Source organism: Pimephales promelas, chromosome 12 (assembly GCF_988280905.1).
Source record: "Pimephales promelas chromosome 12, fPimPro1.hap1.1, whole genome shotgun sequence".
Classification (NCBI taxonomy): domain Eukaryota; kingdom Metazoa; phylum Chordata; class Actinopteri; order Cypriniformes; family Leuciscidae; genus Pimephales; species Pimephales promelas.
Window position 1 is genome coordinate 22,054,016 of NC_142780.1, and position 17,500 is coordinate 22,071,515.

The 17,500-nt window shown below is 37.2% G+C and overlaps 1 protein-coding gene across 1 annotated transcript; it reads right to left on the minus strand.

Annotated features, from left to right (window-relative positions):
- Positions 1–3,658: 3,658 nt before the first annotated feature.
- erp44 (endoplasmic reticulum protein 44) lies at positions 3,659–17,340 on the minus strand. The gene is made up of 11 exons (XM_039679433.2): positions 17,183–17,340; positions 11,322–11,394; positions 11,127–11,166; positions 10,357–10,472; positions 9,193–9,377; positions 8,962–9,077; positions 8,196–8,370; positions 7,551–7,662; positions 6,379–6,520; positions 5,661–5,763; positions 3,659–4,515 (listed from the first exon to the last, which is right to left on the minus strand). Exons 1-11 carry the CDS (start codon positions 17,237–17,239, stop codon positions 4,414–4,416), a joined length of 1,221 nt encoding a protein of 406 aa, XP_039535367.1. The 5' UTR covers positions 17,240–17,340; the 3' UTR covers positions 3,659–4,413.
- Between the last annotated feature and the right edge of the window lie 160 nt (positions 17,341–17,500).

Sequence of the window (17,500 nt, forward strand, 5' to 3'; positions counted from 1 at the left end):
TTTAGATAAAGCAACCTTCTAAACTGTGGCTGTTCTTGTATTTCGTGTGTCTTTCTGTGTGGCTGATAGATTTGGCTGAGGTTTCCCTGTAAGGCTTTGATAACACAAGCCTCTGAGAGGCAAATCTAATACTGAAATCAATGCACTGTGAGAGACCTCCTTCAGCACAAACAACATTTGAATGTTATTTGATTACGGCCCCAAAGGACCAGCAGAAAAGAACAATAGCCTTTTATGGTTTATCGATCCTTATTTTACTTTCAATTGTCAAAAGCAAAGCGGAAAATAAAATATTGTCTGCTGTCAAACACTCGTTCAGTCCTTTTGCAGTACCGACTCGCGCAAAATCGTTTATCAGAGTTAAAAAGCATGCAGCTCCTTTGGAAAGCTCAAAAAGCGGCAGTTATTTAAAAACCAACTTCTCGTTTTTGAAAAACAATGTTGAATCTGATTGTTTTTGTCCTGACTTGGAGCTGCGTCTGCTGCCCCCGGTCTCACGCGTTGTTTTTAGGGTGAGCAGGGGGATCCCCTCACAAACACAGAGCTGGGTCTAAGACCCACACTAGCCCCCACGCCTTCCTCATAACACAGCACACTGGACTTCCCCTACGAAAGGGGCGAATGAACGTCTCCAACAGCACATGCAAGCCACCCTGTGCATGATGCTTAAGAGAGATAGCCAGAGTGCTGAGCTCTGCATGTGTTGGGCTGTGCTGCTCAGGGAAGGAAAGTCCCGTGAGACTGACCTGCACACAGTCAGACACATCGCACTTTCCATATTCTGTGCGTACACACTCACACACCTAAATGGAAAACATGGCAGGCCATCTGTGGTGCGCTGTGATGTAATCTCCATAGGTGTTGTGATGTCATGGGTTCCTGCTGTAGGTGGGAAGATGTTACATGACATCAGAGACCCTTTTTTTCTTGTGTCTCCTTTAAACACCCACTTCAGATCATTTCCATTTTACTATAAAGAAACTGAAGTTAAAAGTAATCTTTGATGTCTGGCGATAAGGATGGCGGGGTGAAACCATCGTCACTCTATGTCAGCTTCCCTTTAAGTTAGAAAGAGTTTATAGTTAAACTCTCTCAGTTGAATATGCTCTATATTCAAAGCTGTTTTCCCACACTTTTAAATACAATCTATATTTTGAGAAGCCTTAAATCTGCCTGCTGTTATAAAAACTAAATATTAAACAATTTGGGGTATTAATTAATAAATGTTCGCTATAGGTAACATTCTCTGTTACTGAGCTGGTTACTGTTACTGTATTTTTTTTTTCCCATAGATAATAGTTTAGAGATAGGTCACCCAAAACTGAAAATTCAGTCATCATTTACTCAGTCATCAAACCTTTATGAATTTTAGTCCAGGGAACACAGATGTTTTGAAGAATGTTTATGAGAACTGTTTCTGTCCATTTAATAAAAGTCAATGGGGTCCAAAAATAAAACATTGGATTGCATCCTCTTTCAGTGTATGGACAAAAACACTAAGACATTTTTTACTATATTTCATTTTATGTTAAAGGGACAATGTGTACTTTATGTATGTTAATATTTAAAATCAATATTTGTATTCATAAATATGTCCTAAATGGTGTACAAATACCTCTGCTAATTATCTGACTTATTCTCGTAAACAAAGAATTTATTATCTTTATATACATGGGACGGTAGGTCCACAGAGGCTTCCATGTAGTTCCGCCATCTTGAAAAACTATAATAGCAGAAAGGGACAAAAAGTACTGGAAACCAGCAGAAACGGAGGAGCAGAGCAGAAGTCCAAAATAGATCGTAAAAGGAAACGCGATTACAAAAAACACAAGTTAATTTCGGGATAGCTTTTTCCAGGTGGATAGAACTAATGCAGGAGAAAGATTTCAAATGAGACGCTGAAGTCCTGCTTTCTTCTCGACAGGTAAATCAATGTTATAGTCTTAATTACAAGCTTTTTTTCATTGTTTGGTTGTGTACTTTATTTTATAGCCAGATGAACATTTGTAGTTAAAAGTTGCTATCTAACAATGCACATACTTCAGAAAATATAATGAATAAAGAAGGCATAGCTACTTATTACAATAGTTCATGTTTTTCAGTAAGTAATTCATACTGTAACATTTGTTTGTACGTCGTGTTTGTTTGAAATAACAAACCTGTTCACCCGAAGGAACACTCGACGAAGTGCTAAAGACATCCTGTCATAGCTTTTTGTTTTGGGACATAATGGCTACCGTAGATGCAACGCGCATTTAAAAAAAGCAAGGCGCTGGAGAGGACAATTAGTTTAAATGCAAAATACGTTCTCGCCGCTAGATGGGAGAAATTCCTACACATTGTCCCTTTAAGAAAAAAAGTCATACACGTTTGGAATGACATGTGTAAGTAAATAATAATTCCCTTTAAAAAAAATGAGAACATAGGTTTTTCCATTGCTTTGAATCATGAAAATAAGTTGAGTAATTTTGTATTAGTTTTAAAGGATTCAGCTATTTTTTATTAAGTCAGTTTAAGGTTATTTAAGTTGAAATGACTTAAACAGCCAAGTTGAATGTACTTAAATTTAAGACAGCAACTTTCTTTACAGTTTAGAATTTAAATTTTTGGGTGAAGCAGCAAAATCAGTTCTGTTGTCAAATGAAGATGCCATTGAGTGGCAATAACACAACTCAGCCCGAGTTGCTGCATATACACTTTTTAATGTAGGGTGTGCGAGCCGTGTCAATAACATTTGGATGCTGCTCCCGCCCACACTCTCAGAAAAGAAAAAAAAGAGAATTTTTTTTTTACATCTAGCTTGTCACTAGGACAATTACAAAAGACTAATATGGTTACTTTAGGGGTAGATGAAATGTACAAGATTCAGTTTCTTAAACTTTTTTTTCTCTGTTTTTCACCTCAGTTTAGTCATCTAAGCCACCTTCTTGATCGGCATGTCTGTCTGAAGGGGTAGCCCGATGTTCATGTGTCGATGGAGTATGAAGTACTCACAAGGCAATACTTTGTCTCTGTGACATTTCTCTCCAATAATTAATGATGACAGATTTTTCATTTTGGGTGAACTCTCCCTTATTTCACACTGCACTTAACCCCGGCTTACCGTCGTTCTAAACACTGCTTTTAACCCTGGGTAAGGAAGGAACATTTAGCTGGGTTAGCACTGTTTTTAGGGTGTTAACCCCGCATTGCGGTGTCACATGCGTGTAGTAAGAAACAATGCAGTGTTAGAATGTTACGACTAGATGCTTAGCTACTGACAACCAATCGCATGCCTCGTGTTAACTTTGCAAATAAGAAAGCTAACCCAGGGTTTAGGAATGTAGTGTGAAAAAGCATTAATGAACACCAAAGCCAGAATTAATAGTTAACCCAAGGTAAAAATGATGAGCAATGTGAAGCAAGACAACCCAGGATACTGTTTACCCAGGGTTTACTATTTCAAGTGTGAAAAACACTTTTATTGACACTAACGCGACACAGGAAGATTCAATTAAATTAAATCTAATTTGCATTCCAATTATCACCTACTAACTTTTTAACTTTTATGAAATATCTTTTAATGTATATGGCATGCGTAATGTGACCTAGGAAGAGCAAAATTAGAAAAAAAAATATTTACAACAGTGAAACATTTAATGAAACAGACAAAGTAGAATCTTGTAAAATGTTTTTAATTTACTTTTCTTTTTTTTGGTTTCCTTGTCCCCTCTGAGATGACAGATTTACAAATAATCCTCACCCTTTTAACCCCGGTCCCCTCAAAACCCCGCCCCTGACCACTCCCCCTGATGGAATGGGATGATATGAAACTAGCCAGTCTGGATCTTAGCGAGCATGAATTTGAACAAGTCTGGAACGGTACAGTGCATATGAATACAGACTAATAAGCACATGTAACATACATGTGCTGTAACACACACACACACTCACTCTCACAAACACGCTTTGTTAAAGACTGGACGAAACACCACAGGTTGACTGCAGGTTTGTTCTTGGACTACATTTTCCCATGATTCCACTTGCCCGCATTGAAGATCCATAATAAACTCAATGTGCATTCCCAACAAAGAGGACCACCAATGTACCAATGTTTTTTTTTTACAAAAAAGGGGACTTGGGTAGACAAAAATGTAGGGAAGAAAAAAAAAAAGAAAAAAAAAGGGGGAGAAAAAAATGTTTTTAATTTAGACAAGACCCACAGAGCACAAACATATTTACAAGCTCCAAAAACAAATGTAAAAACGCTACTCTTCATTCCCCACCCCAAAAAAAGCTCAGGGGTTCACGTTCTCACTTTTTTTTTTATCTAAATAAAAATTATGAAAATAGACGTTGCACAGACAGCGGCGGTGCCAGGTTGGCACCAGCTGACTGCAGGGTTCTGGGTTGGGTCTCAATGCAGTTGTGTCATCACAGCTCGTCCCGGTCCCTGAGGATGGTGTAACGTGTTTCACTGGGGGCCAATTTCTGGAAGGAACTCTCTGGGGGAGGACTGCCCCCGTCTAGTTCCGGCTGGAATACACACGCAGACAGACAAATAAACAACCACAAATCTCGCCTAGATCTGTAAAGTGAATGTTCACACACACAGTCATTATACCCGGACCACGGATAGATGGATGTGTTCCTGTGACAGATCGCTCTGCACACAGGTCACCGGGTTCATTCAGCTGTGCACGCATTCAAATGTCAGCACGTACGTATCATTCAGTCATTGTCTTAATTAATGTACGCCTGCATTAATTAGTCTAGTTCAACACATTCTTTTCAGAGATTTTGACCGGGAAGTGTGCTGAACTCGCAACCCGTCATAATGGTGCACTTTAATCAGTGCAAAATTGGACAACACTGATTTTCAGCAAATGTCATGCACAAGCCAAACAGAGAAACTGATTATTAACTAACAGCATAATGATGAGCTGTTATGTACAATATGTAATTTGTTAAGGGAAATGAGAAATTACAAGCATTAATACCGATTTAAAGTACATGCGTATTACACTAGTACCATTCAAAAGTTTGGAGTCAGTAAAATACTTTTATTCAGCAAGGATGCATTAAATTAATAAGAAGTGATAGTAAAGGACCTTTATATTGTTAATTACAAATATTTCAAATAAATGAAATAAAATAAATTTCAACGTTCTAGTCATCATGTCATTCTGAAAATCATGGTTTCCATAACAAATTAGGTACAGTAGAAAACATTTGAAGTGGATCAAAAAAGTTCATGAAAGTTGTTCTAAGTTCTAAGTAATTCATGATGAAAGGTTTTGATCCACTTAAAATGTTGACTACTGTAATGAGTAATAAATTAAGCAGGACAATTGTGTTTCAATATTGATGATGAGAAATGTTTCCGGAGACCCAAATCATCATATTAGAATGATTTCTGAAAGATCATGTGACACTAAAGACTTGGAACAATGATGCTTTTCCATAAGAGAAAAAAAAAATATTTGGATAAGTAGTAAAAGTTTTTTTGGGGAAAAGAATAATTGATTTATTTTGTTTCCATGATCAATCACTGCCTACTTATCCAAGTTTTACACACATTCCAATTAAAAACTTTTTTTTTTATATGATGGCAACGCCCAACTCAGATCCCTGTTGTAAATCAAAAGCACACTCATGCAGCAGATGTGGTGAACTCTGACCTGTCCTGGAGTGCTGTCTGTTGGGTCTGGGCCATGATGGAACTCTCTGTGTAACTTTCCTGAGTGCAGGTCCAATACAAACTGCCTCAGCTTTCCTGGAACCCTGTTCATACACGCAAGGCATCATAAAACAGTCCAAAAAAACAAACAACAAAAAACCCCAAGCAGCATCATTGATTTAATGAGTGATAAGACCCCGAGAGGGGCCGACAGTCTCCAAAACCACAGCATTTTAACAAGATAATGACATCATCTGTACTGCCCCAGACGCCACGAACCCCCTGGAAAATCAGCTGTATCAAAGCCTGATGGGAGGCAGGCTGATAAGGCCCTTATTGGATAATAGGATATGCAGAGTGCTTAATAAAATAAGGCATGTGCTGAATTATGATGCTTTCTGTCATATGCGGCCCCTGGTGTCATAAATAATTGTTATGTTGTAATAAAGTAGTAATAACATGGTTATGAACCTATGAAAACTAAGCTTCAACGTTCACACACATTAGCTATCAGTCAGGTGTGGATAACTGGCGTAACTGGCTGAGATGAAGCCCAAAGGCCGTTCTCTATCACTCTCTTTTTGAGCATGTGCTGGTGCGGGGCCGAGTCTATAATCATCATATAATTGCTAGGTGTCTGGAAAAAGAGATAACCTGCATGGAGGAGGCTGAATTATTCATCTCTGCGTTAAAGACGCACGGACAAGTGCAATACTTACGCAAGGTCGCTGAACTCTGGGAAGACATACATGTGGCGGAAACTATCGATGGCAATTACAGGGCAGTCAGCGGGGGTCTTCTGAATGTGCAGTAAAGGGTGCCGGAACTTATCACAATCTGCATGAAGGAAATTTATTGAACCTGCCAGAGAGAAAGAGAGAGTCAAGGTCAATTTGGATGTTTAAAACCTTGAGAGACCATCATTTTTGCCAACAAAAGTATATTTGGATTAGGATTGTGCAAAACTCATTGGTGGGTTATCTGAACGACTAATTGATTAGTCAATTAGGCCCCGATTAGATTAGGCGATCACGTTGGATGTGTTATTGCATTCAGAAATGGCTAGACTAAGCACAATAAAATGGAACACAGCTTGAAACGTTTTAGCCCTTCCTGGGCTGCGTTTCCCAAAAGCATTGTAATCCTAAGTAGATCATAGATACAATTGTTGCCACTGATCTACTAATTGATCTATTTAGGTTTACAATGCTTTTGCGATGCTATGTCTTAAGGCCTGCTCACACCAATACAAACGTCTATGCAATTTAAAGGGTTCAGACCGATGTGTAAAAATCAATAAAAAGATGAAATTACTCAGACTTTTTAGAAGCGTTTCTGCTTGTAACAGAGAAGGTGAAACAATATTTACATTTCAAACAGAATGTAAATGATTAATTTAAAGAAGCAACTTTAATCAGAGGGTTTTATTCATTCAATGTTACAACACTGACGTTAAACGGATGATTTATGATTTAACCATTGATGTTAGTCAACCTCACTAACTGATCGATTTGTTAACTTGTTGGCCAAGCCCCATCCAAAAATCGGTGTTCACACACATTTTAAACAATTTCCATAACCATTCCAGTCTTTTATGAATACAGTATTTGATTTGTTCGACTGGTTAGTAACAAATCATTCAGACCAATTTGAATTTGTGAATATTCTTTGAAAATGAAAATTCCCAAAGTAAATGTAAAAACAATGTAAAAAAATATATTGTTTTTCTGGAACCCATTCAATAGAACTATACAATAATAATACATATTTTTTTAACATTATAAAAATAAAACATTTGGATTTTGGATTCATGAGAGGTTTGCGTTCCTGTATTATACACGCGGGCGAATTATGAAAGATGACCCTGATGCTGTCTGGCCCCGGTACATACCCTTTTCACTGATAAGCTGGCGAGCCACCTCCTGCTGAAATTTCTCCAGACTCTCGGTGTCATCCCTCTGATGGAAGAGGATCAGGAACGGGATGCCCTCCTCCGTCAGTTCCTTCACAAACACACAAAAACACACAGTTTAATCATAGACCAGCAGAATGATACAAACAGTGAAAAGTCCAAGAGATGTTATTCATAAAATGAGGGCCACTGGATTGGTTGTACTGGTTCGAGGCCTGGAACTAAGTGCTGTATAATGAGTTTTGAGAGTGTGTAGGATGGCTGGGTGAAGTGCAGTCGAGGAGAGGTGGGTCAGTGGAGCAGATTGTGGAGAATCTGCCATATCACCAGGCAACAGAGACTGAAGTTATTCAAAACATGTGGTCAAGTAAATCAAAGAAAAAAAACCCACACCTACTAAAGGACATGGCATGCGGACGTCTTTAAAACACAAACACACTTGAAACGTACACACTCGAGCGTGGGAAAAGTACACTGAGGGGGAGGGGACTTTTCTTATGCAAATGATGAATTGGCTGTTCGATGGAACTGTACACAAATAACAATGCGGACAGAATGGAAAGGAAGTACATGCGATACCTCACATAGACACACCAAAATATATTTCAAAAAAGGGAATCATACCTCTCCATTTTCAAATGTGATTTCTCGGACTAGCGGCACACACTTGTCCTGTGTCCAGGCATAGCTGAGGTCAAAATTTGTGAGCGAGCCCATGTAGACCATGTCAGGAGCATTCTCTCCCATTGGCTTATAAATAATATTATCACCACTGAACCGCTCAGGCTTAGAAACTTCCCTGAAAGAAGAGACGCATAGAAAGAATAAGACTGGTAATGAAGTAGGACTGAATTGATTCTGAAGAAACATTTCACCCAAAATGTAAATTCTATCATTATTTACTCCCCTGCCATACTTCTATTCATACTGAATGCAGGCAGTCAAGCTCCAAAATGGACTAAACAGCACCATTAAGAAATCATTAAAGTAGTCCATATGATTTGTGCTTCTTCAGAAGCCATATGGTCACAACTGTATTGTTGTATGGAAAAGAGCTTTGAAGATTACTAAAATAAATAAATAAATATATAACAGTATACAGTTTGATATAACACAAGGGTGAGTAAATGTCAGAATTTTTATCTGAAACAGAACTGTCCCTTGAAAGGCCCAAGGGACTTCTTATCTATCAGTTGTTGATTGGATAGAGGCAGATATGAATGAAAGATTGCAGTTGATTGCAAGAAAGGGGCAGGGCTTATGCAGACTAAATGATTGAAGATTGAATTTTACTTTTTAGAAACATATGCATGGATAAATCATTCACAATAAGATCACTACATGTATTTACAAAGCAACAGACTTTAAGTATCTTAAGTGCTTCTCCTACCCAAAAGATGCCAGGAAAACACAGTCATCTCTGAGGATGTTCGCCACTTTCTCATAAGTACGGTAATTGTCCGAGTCTTTACTCTCAAAGTAACCAATGATGGTGCGTCTACTCCTCTGAAAGAGAGGAAGGATGCAAGTAAGATGACACAGCAAGGAAATCCAGACTCCACGTCATTCTTAGTTACTAAACCTGAAAAGCATTTTGACTTTGACATTGTGAAACACTCACATCTACAGTGCTGATTTCCTCCAGATTTTCAATCACTTTGATTGGATCCACTTTCTGCTGGCGGATGAAATCAGCGATGGCGGTTACTGACCTTTGACCTCTGTACTCTCGCTTCATCATCATCCCATTTCTGAACAGTTTGAGTGTGGGGTATTTGCTTATCCTGTAGCGCTGGGCTATATCAGCTATCAGGAGAAACAGAACAAAAACAGCAGCCGTTAGTCCAGTCGTCAGTGTCACATGATCATTCAGAAAACATTATAAGCTGATTTAGTGCACATTTCTTATTATAGTCAATGTTCAAAACAGTTGTGTGGCTTAATATTTTTGTAGAAGCTGTCAATTGTTTTATGATTATTTGATGAATAGAAAGTTCAAATGAACTTTAAAGAAAGAGATAAACATATTTGGTAAAATTAGATTAGCTTTGCCATCACAGCAATAAATTCGATTTTAAAATGTATTAAAATAGAAAACGATATTGTTTTTACTGTATTTTTGATTAAATAAACGCAGTCTTGATGAGTATGAGAGACTTTTTAAAAAATTAAAACATTGTAAAATTTCCAAACTTTTGAGAGGTAAATGTAGATACCTAAAGGTGACCATCTAAAGGTGTGTTTAAATCAATGAAAACCAACAGAATCACACCGATTTTTGTTTGGCTTGTAACATAGAAGGATGAGTTTTAGGACCCACATGTAGAAGAACACTTTACCCTTCCAGATACTATGCTTTTGAAGAACAAAATGTGTCAATCCATGAATATTTTACTTTTGAGGTTATGAGAGAGAAAGATCAAAAGGTGAGAGATAGGCTCGTTTTTAATAGAAAGATGGTCTCAAGTCAAAGTACAGAGACAAAAAAGGCAAAGAATTAAAGAAAGTAGAGACAGAGAGAAGGCAAGAAGGAAAGGGGGAGGGGCCGAGAAATGAAAGTCAACCAATGTGGGGGGTAAATACACCAAAGCCGATCGGCTGGAATCAGTCATGCGAGGTCTCTCTCTCACACACACAGCCACACCGTGGGGTATCTTTGAGCCGCCTTGACTTCACAGAAGATGCAGTTTTGTCATTAAACCATCAAACACTTTACAAGACATCAATAATTCTGTTTAATTTGCTTTATCTCAAAGGCTAAGCCAATGTGTGTGTGTAAACTCACAGTGCTGGTCACAGTCCACCCTGGCAAACACCACCTGTGTAGCGTCTGGATATTCCTCCCGCACTATGTTCGACGACTCCTCAAAAATAGGGTGAAGCATCTGACTGAAACGACACCTGCGGAAAATACATACAAATAGAATGACTCCAGATACAGATAGAATATTTCAGGTCTGTTGATTCTGTGTAATAAGCTGTACAATATGCTTTTTATAATAATGCTTTTAAATCGTTCCTTTAACATATAAATCATACATTTGTGGTCTATATAAAGCGAAACTGCAATGCTTGGGTCTGAATTCCTCATTATTATAGCTCCACAGGCCCCTATTCTACCCCTTTCTTGATGTGCGTCTGTGGGCCACTCATTTTGGAGCGGTCTCTTTAAATGCAAAGGAGATGTGTAATACCCCGCCCGCTCTCCAGGTTGCGAGATGGTCCTCACTGCAGAACACAAAATCCATGTGTTTTTAATCCTGATTTTTAGACCGAAAGTAGTTTAGCCTATAAGGCGAGAACCTCTAGGTTATAAAACCTTATACATGTGAACGGGGAGGCCCATTCTGCCGCCATACAGATATGCTGCAAGATAATCCCGCAATACCAAGCCCATGATGAGGCCATGCCTCTTGTGGAGTGCGCTCTAACACCTAAAGGAAACTTCAATCCTTAAGATGTGTATGGATATATCATGCACCACTAAGCAAATCAACTCTCATCACTCTATCTGACAAACACACATCTGGAGGCGTTAATCTGAGAGACACTCACCAGTCTGCATAGAAGTTGACTAGAGCCACCCCTGCACTGTCTGTAGAGAGAAACATGTGGTTTAATGACATTTGATCTACTACAATGACAAAGCACCATTGGATAACTGACACCCACATGCACAACACAGGTGCAGTAACTGTCTGATTGAAACAGCCTCCTTAAAACACACAAATAAACAAGGTAAGAACTCACTAAGGATGTCATCGATGTTTCCAGAATCCAGACTTGTTATTTCTCCTCGTCCGGGAGTATACAAACCCGTTACCTGCCAACAACAGAGGTGGTTTATTGGTAAACATTGTGTGTGTGTGTGTACTGTGTATGTGAGTAATAACAGTAACAGTGTGCATAAAAGAGCCAGTGGTAAATCATTATGATTAGACAGTCATTCTCATAATCTATAATCACTCTGATACAAAAAAAAAAAAAAAAAAAAAACACCCCTAGGTTTTCATGCAAGTCCCAAAATGAACCCTAGGCAAGCCCAGAATAAGAATAAAAATGGTCTTAGAGTGGAATTATAAGAATCAGATTTTCTGGAGTGATGTGAGCAATTCAAGTTAAAGGGAAACTCCACTGTTTTTTCATATTAAACTATGTTATTCCCTTAATACCACAGCAAGTGCTTGGGAGCACTTCGACTCGGCGCAGTAATGTCATCACTCTTGAAAAGTCCTCTCCCCCCTCTCACTCTCCGAGTGATGATATTACTGCGCCGAGTCCATAGATAAATATGCGCCGAGTCGAAGTGCTCCCAATAACTTGCTTATCCAATTTACAGGCTTAGAAAAGCACAACGTTTTATCTTTGTGTCACCGTCCTAGGTCGAGTTACTCTACTCGTGCAACTGTATTTAAATAGGGAAAACGTGGAGGTGTTTGGTCACTTCTCTGCTTGGCCCATATTGAATGAACTGGGCTAGCTAAGTGCTATTAAAGTGTCTCGCGAGTCAGAGTGATTGAGTGCATGCACTGAGATGAGAGAGGTATGTATCAACTCCTCTAAGTTAAGGGAATAACATAGATTAATATGAAAAAACGGTGGAGTATCCCTTTAAGTAGAAGAAACCATCTACTACAGTAAACATCTGTTGTGACTCATGCAACTTTTAACAACTTAACTAAATTTACTATCATAATAACTTTGCCCATTTGGAGAACATAAATAACAGAATTTATCATTTTAAAATATTTTTAAACAAATAAACAATTACATAAATATTACATAATTATATATTTAAAGCCTTGAAAAGTTGACATGTGTTTGTTATGAAATACATTTAAAAATACAGAATTGAGGAGTGAAACGGGAAACTAACGATAACCTATTCTTAATAACATCAAATCAAATGAGACACAACAAACAAATACAAATAAGCATTAAGCAAAAAACATGGGATAAAGTCAGACAAACAGGAAAACAGATTTCATTATACTATCATCAGTCCAGGCAAAACTATAGAATATCAACATATATCAATAAAACAAATCAATCATAGCTAAATACATCATGTGACTTTTTTTTTTTTACAACTAATGTGACATTTGAGAAATGGAAAGTGAATCTTTGCTGACCAACGTGCAGGTTATGTGTCCATGCCAACAACATGCAAATTGTGGTTTCACTACATTCCCAAATAAGTAAGAAAATGTGCTTGTAACAACAGTCCATTCACTCCAGCTTATATTTAATTATTTGTCATAATGAGATTGAAGACTGAGAATGAGTCGAATTTATATATTAAAAAATTCAAACTTTAAGTATAGGCTATTCAATAACATGTTTTATCATATTCAATATATACATACAACTGATAAAAGTCTCTTATTCTCACCAAGGCTGCATTTATTTAATCAAAAATACAAAAAAATCCAGAAATATTATGAAATAAATATTAAACAAATTGAAAGAACCGTTCGCTGATTTGCTGCTCAAAAACATTTCTTATTATTATATTATCAATGTTAAAAACAGTTGTGGTGTAAACATTTTATGAATAGAAAGTTCAATGAACAGCATTTATTAAATGTATTAAAGCATTTAACTAGAAAACTTTTGTAGCATTTAAATTAATCTTTTTTTAAGCTTACCACAAATCTAACCATTTACCATTGAAAGGTATCATTGTTTTCCCAAAAATGTTAAGTAGCAAAAACTGTTTTCAACATTGATAATAATAATAATAATAAATGTTTCTTGAGCAGCAAATCTGCATATTAGAATGATTTTTTGAAGGATCATGTGACACTGAAGACTGGAGTAATGATGCTGAAAATTTATTTTTGCCATCACTGGAATAAATAACACTTTTAAACGTATTAAAATAGAAAACCACTAAATTGCAGCCTAATATTTCACAATATTACTGTTCTTACTGTATTTTTGAAATAGACTTTCAAAAACATTTTTTTTATGTTTCCAAACTTTTGACAGGTACTGTATTTGTTTATTTGAGCAGAATATTTGTCTACTAAAATTAAAAATGACATTATACATATGTTTCAAAGTTTAGTGTTAATAAATTGCATCTTAAGATGAACGCTATGTGTATTACAACTATTTCGTATGGATTTTAGACTTTCCTTTTACCGATATGATGATATCTTTGGTCTTGCTGATTAGTTGGAATTTTTAATCTGGTAAATATAAATTCTATGAAGTGAGCATATAAACAACCAAAATGTATTAAAACGTGGCTAATTATCTAACATACATAATCAATCCAAAAGACAGTGTGGACAGATTTGGTAATTCCACACATTAAAGTAGAGTTGTTGGTTGTTGGATGAGTCTGCTTCCGCAACATATCACTACATCCTGTTTGAGTGTGTCAAAGATAGCCTGAAGACAAGTTTAATGATATTACGATGTATTCACCTCTCCTTGATTAAACACAGTGTTGCTCAGCAAGTAAATAACATTGCGAACGGCCAAGACTGACTGCGATTACATGATGCAGACCTTCTCCCTATAGGGTTGTTGAAACAATATATAAATCGCTATACAAAAAAAGCGACAATATGAAAATTACTGCGTGAGGAAAAAATGAAAGTTTACAGGGTTGTAGAGTCATTACTACATTAAAGGGGTCATCGGATGCAAAATTCACCTTTATATGGTGTTTGCATATAAATGTGTCTTTGCAATGTGTGGACAACCACCATACAATGAAAAAAATCCATTCACTCCACTTTTTTTTTAATCGTCAAAAAGCTTAAACACTCTCAATAATAAAGCCGTTTGGATTTTTCATACAATCTGCCCACGACCACTGACAGACTGTCCTGTATTAGCATATTTGCTCAGCCATTTGTATACTATCTGCCAAGGCAGCACTTAGAAGAGAGGGGTGAGGTGAGCACTGAGCAGTTGCTCGTTATCATTTAAAGAGACATATAACCATTGAGGAATTTGAACCAATGTTACAAACTTTACATGAAGACTCAAAAGAATCATACCAACTTGTGGAAAATCTGCCTCCTTTGACCCCTTTAAACACATACTGTATAATGCTGAATATAATGTATAATAATGCAAAGGGGGAATATTTGTGGGTCCTGGATGCCAAATGTCTTACGTTACCAGTAAAAAGTGGCCTCTGTTATTTTAAATATATCTAGTCAGTGACAGAGTCCAAGCATATTTGTCAAAAAATAATTCAGTATTTTCAGCTTCGGAATCATGAACATTGAACAACATGCAATATGTATCGAATCGTGAAATGAGGGTATCGTTACACCCCCAATTCTCACACTGGCTTTTTTAAGAGGCAAAAAGGACCATTCAGACTAAAATATCAAATCACACTGAGGCATTTCTGATCCTCTTCAAAACAAAAACAGGCAGCTGCTAAACAACACTGTCTAAATGTATTTGCTAATCTCTCAAAGAACTCAAGTCTCCAACTGTCACAACAGCCACAGAAACAAAAAACACACAGCTCCACATGGGCTGATCTAAACCGCTCAGATCCCAAAGTAAAAATTCACAGCTAGACCCAACATATGCTGTAGTTTCGGTAAACAGCTTTGGTCCCGAGCATCTCCGTTTCTTACTGAGATTCATCACAAACAGCTTCCCATTTCTAATAAGGGAGTTTCTACTCAGAGAGTTAAGACCCGTTCACATCAAGAATGATAACTATAATAACTAGGCTAGAATCCACACACACACACACACACAAAAAATTGTTTCATCTATTTTGAGCATGTGCAAGTCGTCACATCTGTCAATTTCAAAATCTTTAAAATCGGATAGATTCTGCTTGGCTATTTTTATTGTTTATCAGTTGGTTGAAACAAAGTCCAACGATAGTGTTCCTCAGTGTTGATAAGATGTTTAAGATAATTAACTTTCCCCCTAAAAACCCTAGGACTAAATTTGAACTTATTTTGTTACAAATCTTATTAAAGGTATGAAGAGAATAAAACCAGTTTATCAAATAACATAAAATCTATTCCATATAGTTGTTTAAACACTGATCCCATTCGAATTACCATTTATTTTTGGTGTAATTATAGCAGTATTCGCATTAAATTCAAAGGCATGCAAAAAAACTTTTATAGTTGTAGTTATCATCCTTGGTGAGAACATGCTGCTTTTACGTCTAGATGTTTTTATGTGTGTGAACAAACATTTTGTTTTATGTTATTTTTTTAACATTGCATTCTTAAATGTTTAAAATAGGTTGAAAATCATAAACAAATCAGTAATGCTTTCACACTGTATGTAAAGTGGGTTATATTAAATTATTGCTATCATGAAGTTGCCTTAAAACAATTTTAGAATGAGGAAGGAACTATACAACGCAAGTCACGCGTGCACAAGTTATTGAAAAGATTAATGAAACAGTGACTGGAGTGCTGAAGGTCAATCTCAAAGGAAACTATACCTATGGTGATAAATATTAAGTTCACAAATCAAAACACACCAAAATATTTAAATTTAACAACTTATGAAAAAAAATGTATCTACACAAATATGTGTCCTTTTCTATTTACTGCTAAAATAAATATACCGAAACTGAAAGCTTGTAAAATGAACTCAATTGGGAGCAAGGCTACCGCTGCTGTGGTTTTCACATCATGCTGTGCTAAACAGGACAGGACAGAGCAGCGCGGCTCACTTCCGGGTTGACAGCCAATAGGATTCGGCCACAACAGAGTTGTTCACCAACCGGTTCCTTCACTGCGAAGTCGGATGAAACGAATCCCAAAATAGCCATCTCTTTACTTTAGGACTATAAAGATCACTGTTGACAGCTGCAAACTGTATGGCTTCTATTGTAAAAACGACTTTAAGTGCTTAATTCAAGTGTATAAAGGACTTTCCGAGTTAAATAGGCTCACACCAATTGCTGTCTGTGAAACTTTACAACTATGAATGGAAACAGGACACCTGCAAGCAACTTAGTTACTGGTTCATTTGAACAAGTTGCGTTTAACATTTAAAACCTCTGCAAGGTTCAAAAACGTGGCTGCGTGTGACGTAGTGACTTATTTTCCCATCTAAAAACTCGTCTATTCAGTCACTCTACGCTTGAGAAAAAGTCTTTTGGCCTTTGTTTTAGAGACTGATACAAATATAGATTTTTATGATTCAGTGATCCTTAGTTTGCTTGCAGACATTCCAAATGAAAATGTAAGTTGGCAATGTTTATAAATGACAATGTTTATATGCGAGTGTGGTTGTGATTGAATTCAATAAAAATAGTTGACCCACTGGCTATTAACTCTCAAAATGTCCCACACTTGCAGCTGCATCATGACTAAAAGTCCGGTGTTAACTCTAATAGCTGGTTAGCCGCATTAGCCAGCTGTCTAGCACTTTCTGTAGCAAGCATACATTCACTAATAAGCCATTAGACCAAGATTCATAGTTGAAGTCGTTCGTTGCACACATTCTAGAGAGGCCTTCGTATAATAACTCGTTAAATAACAAGAGCGTCACGCAAGTTCATAAACCTAATAGCTAACGTTATATGAGCTAGCTATCACAAGCAAACCTGTCAGAAGTGTGTTACTGAACGAGCACGCGACTACTCGTACACATACCAGCAGGAGGGTGAAGTAGTGCAGTTCGGGAGCGGGAATTATTGATGATAATTTCATTGTATAGTGGTGTTGGTTGAGGTTACGATGTTGTTGGATCTTGCCAGTTTCTTGACACCACCTCCTTCTCCTCTGCTGCAGGAAACAGGCAGAACATACGGCCAGGGCTACGGGAACTGGAATTCCGGGTTTGCCGGGAATTATGGGAAATGTAGTTTCATACTGGAACTCGTATCCTTCAGCCAACTAGGATTTGTTTATCAAAGAACTACAATCCCAGTATGGAATATGTGGGGAGAATGTGGCCATTGGTAATTGTAG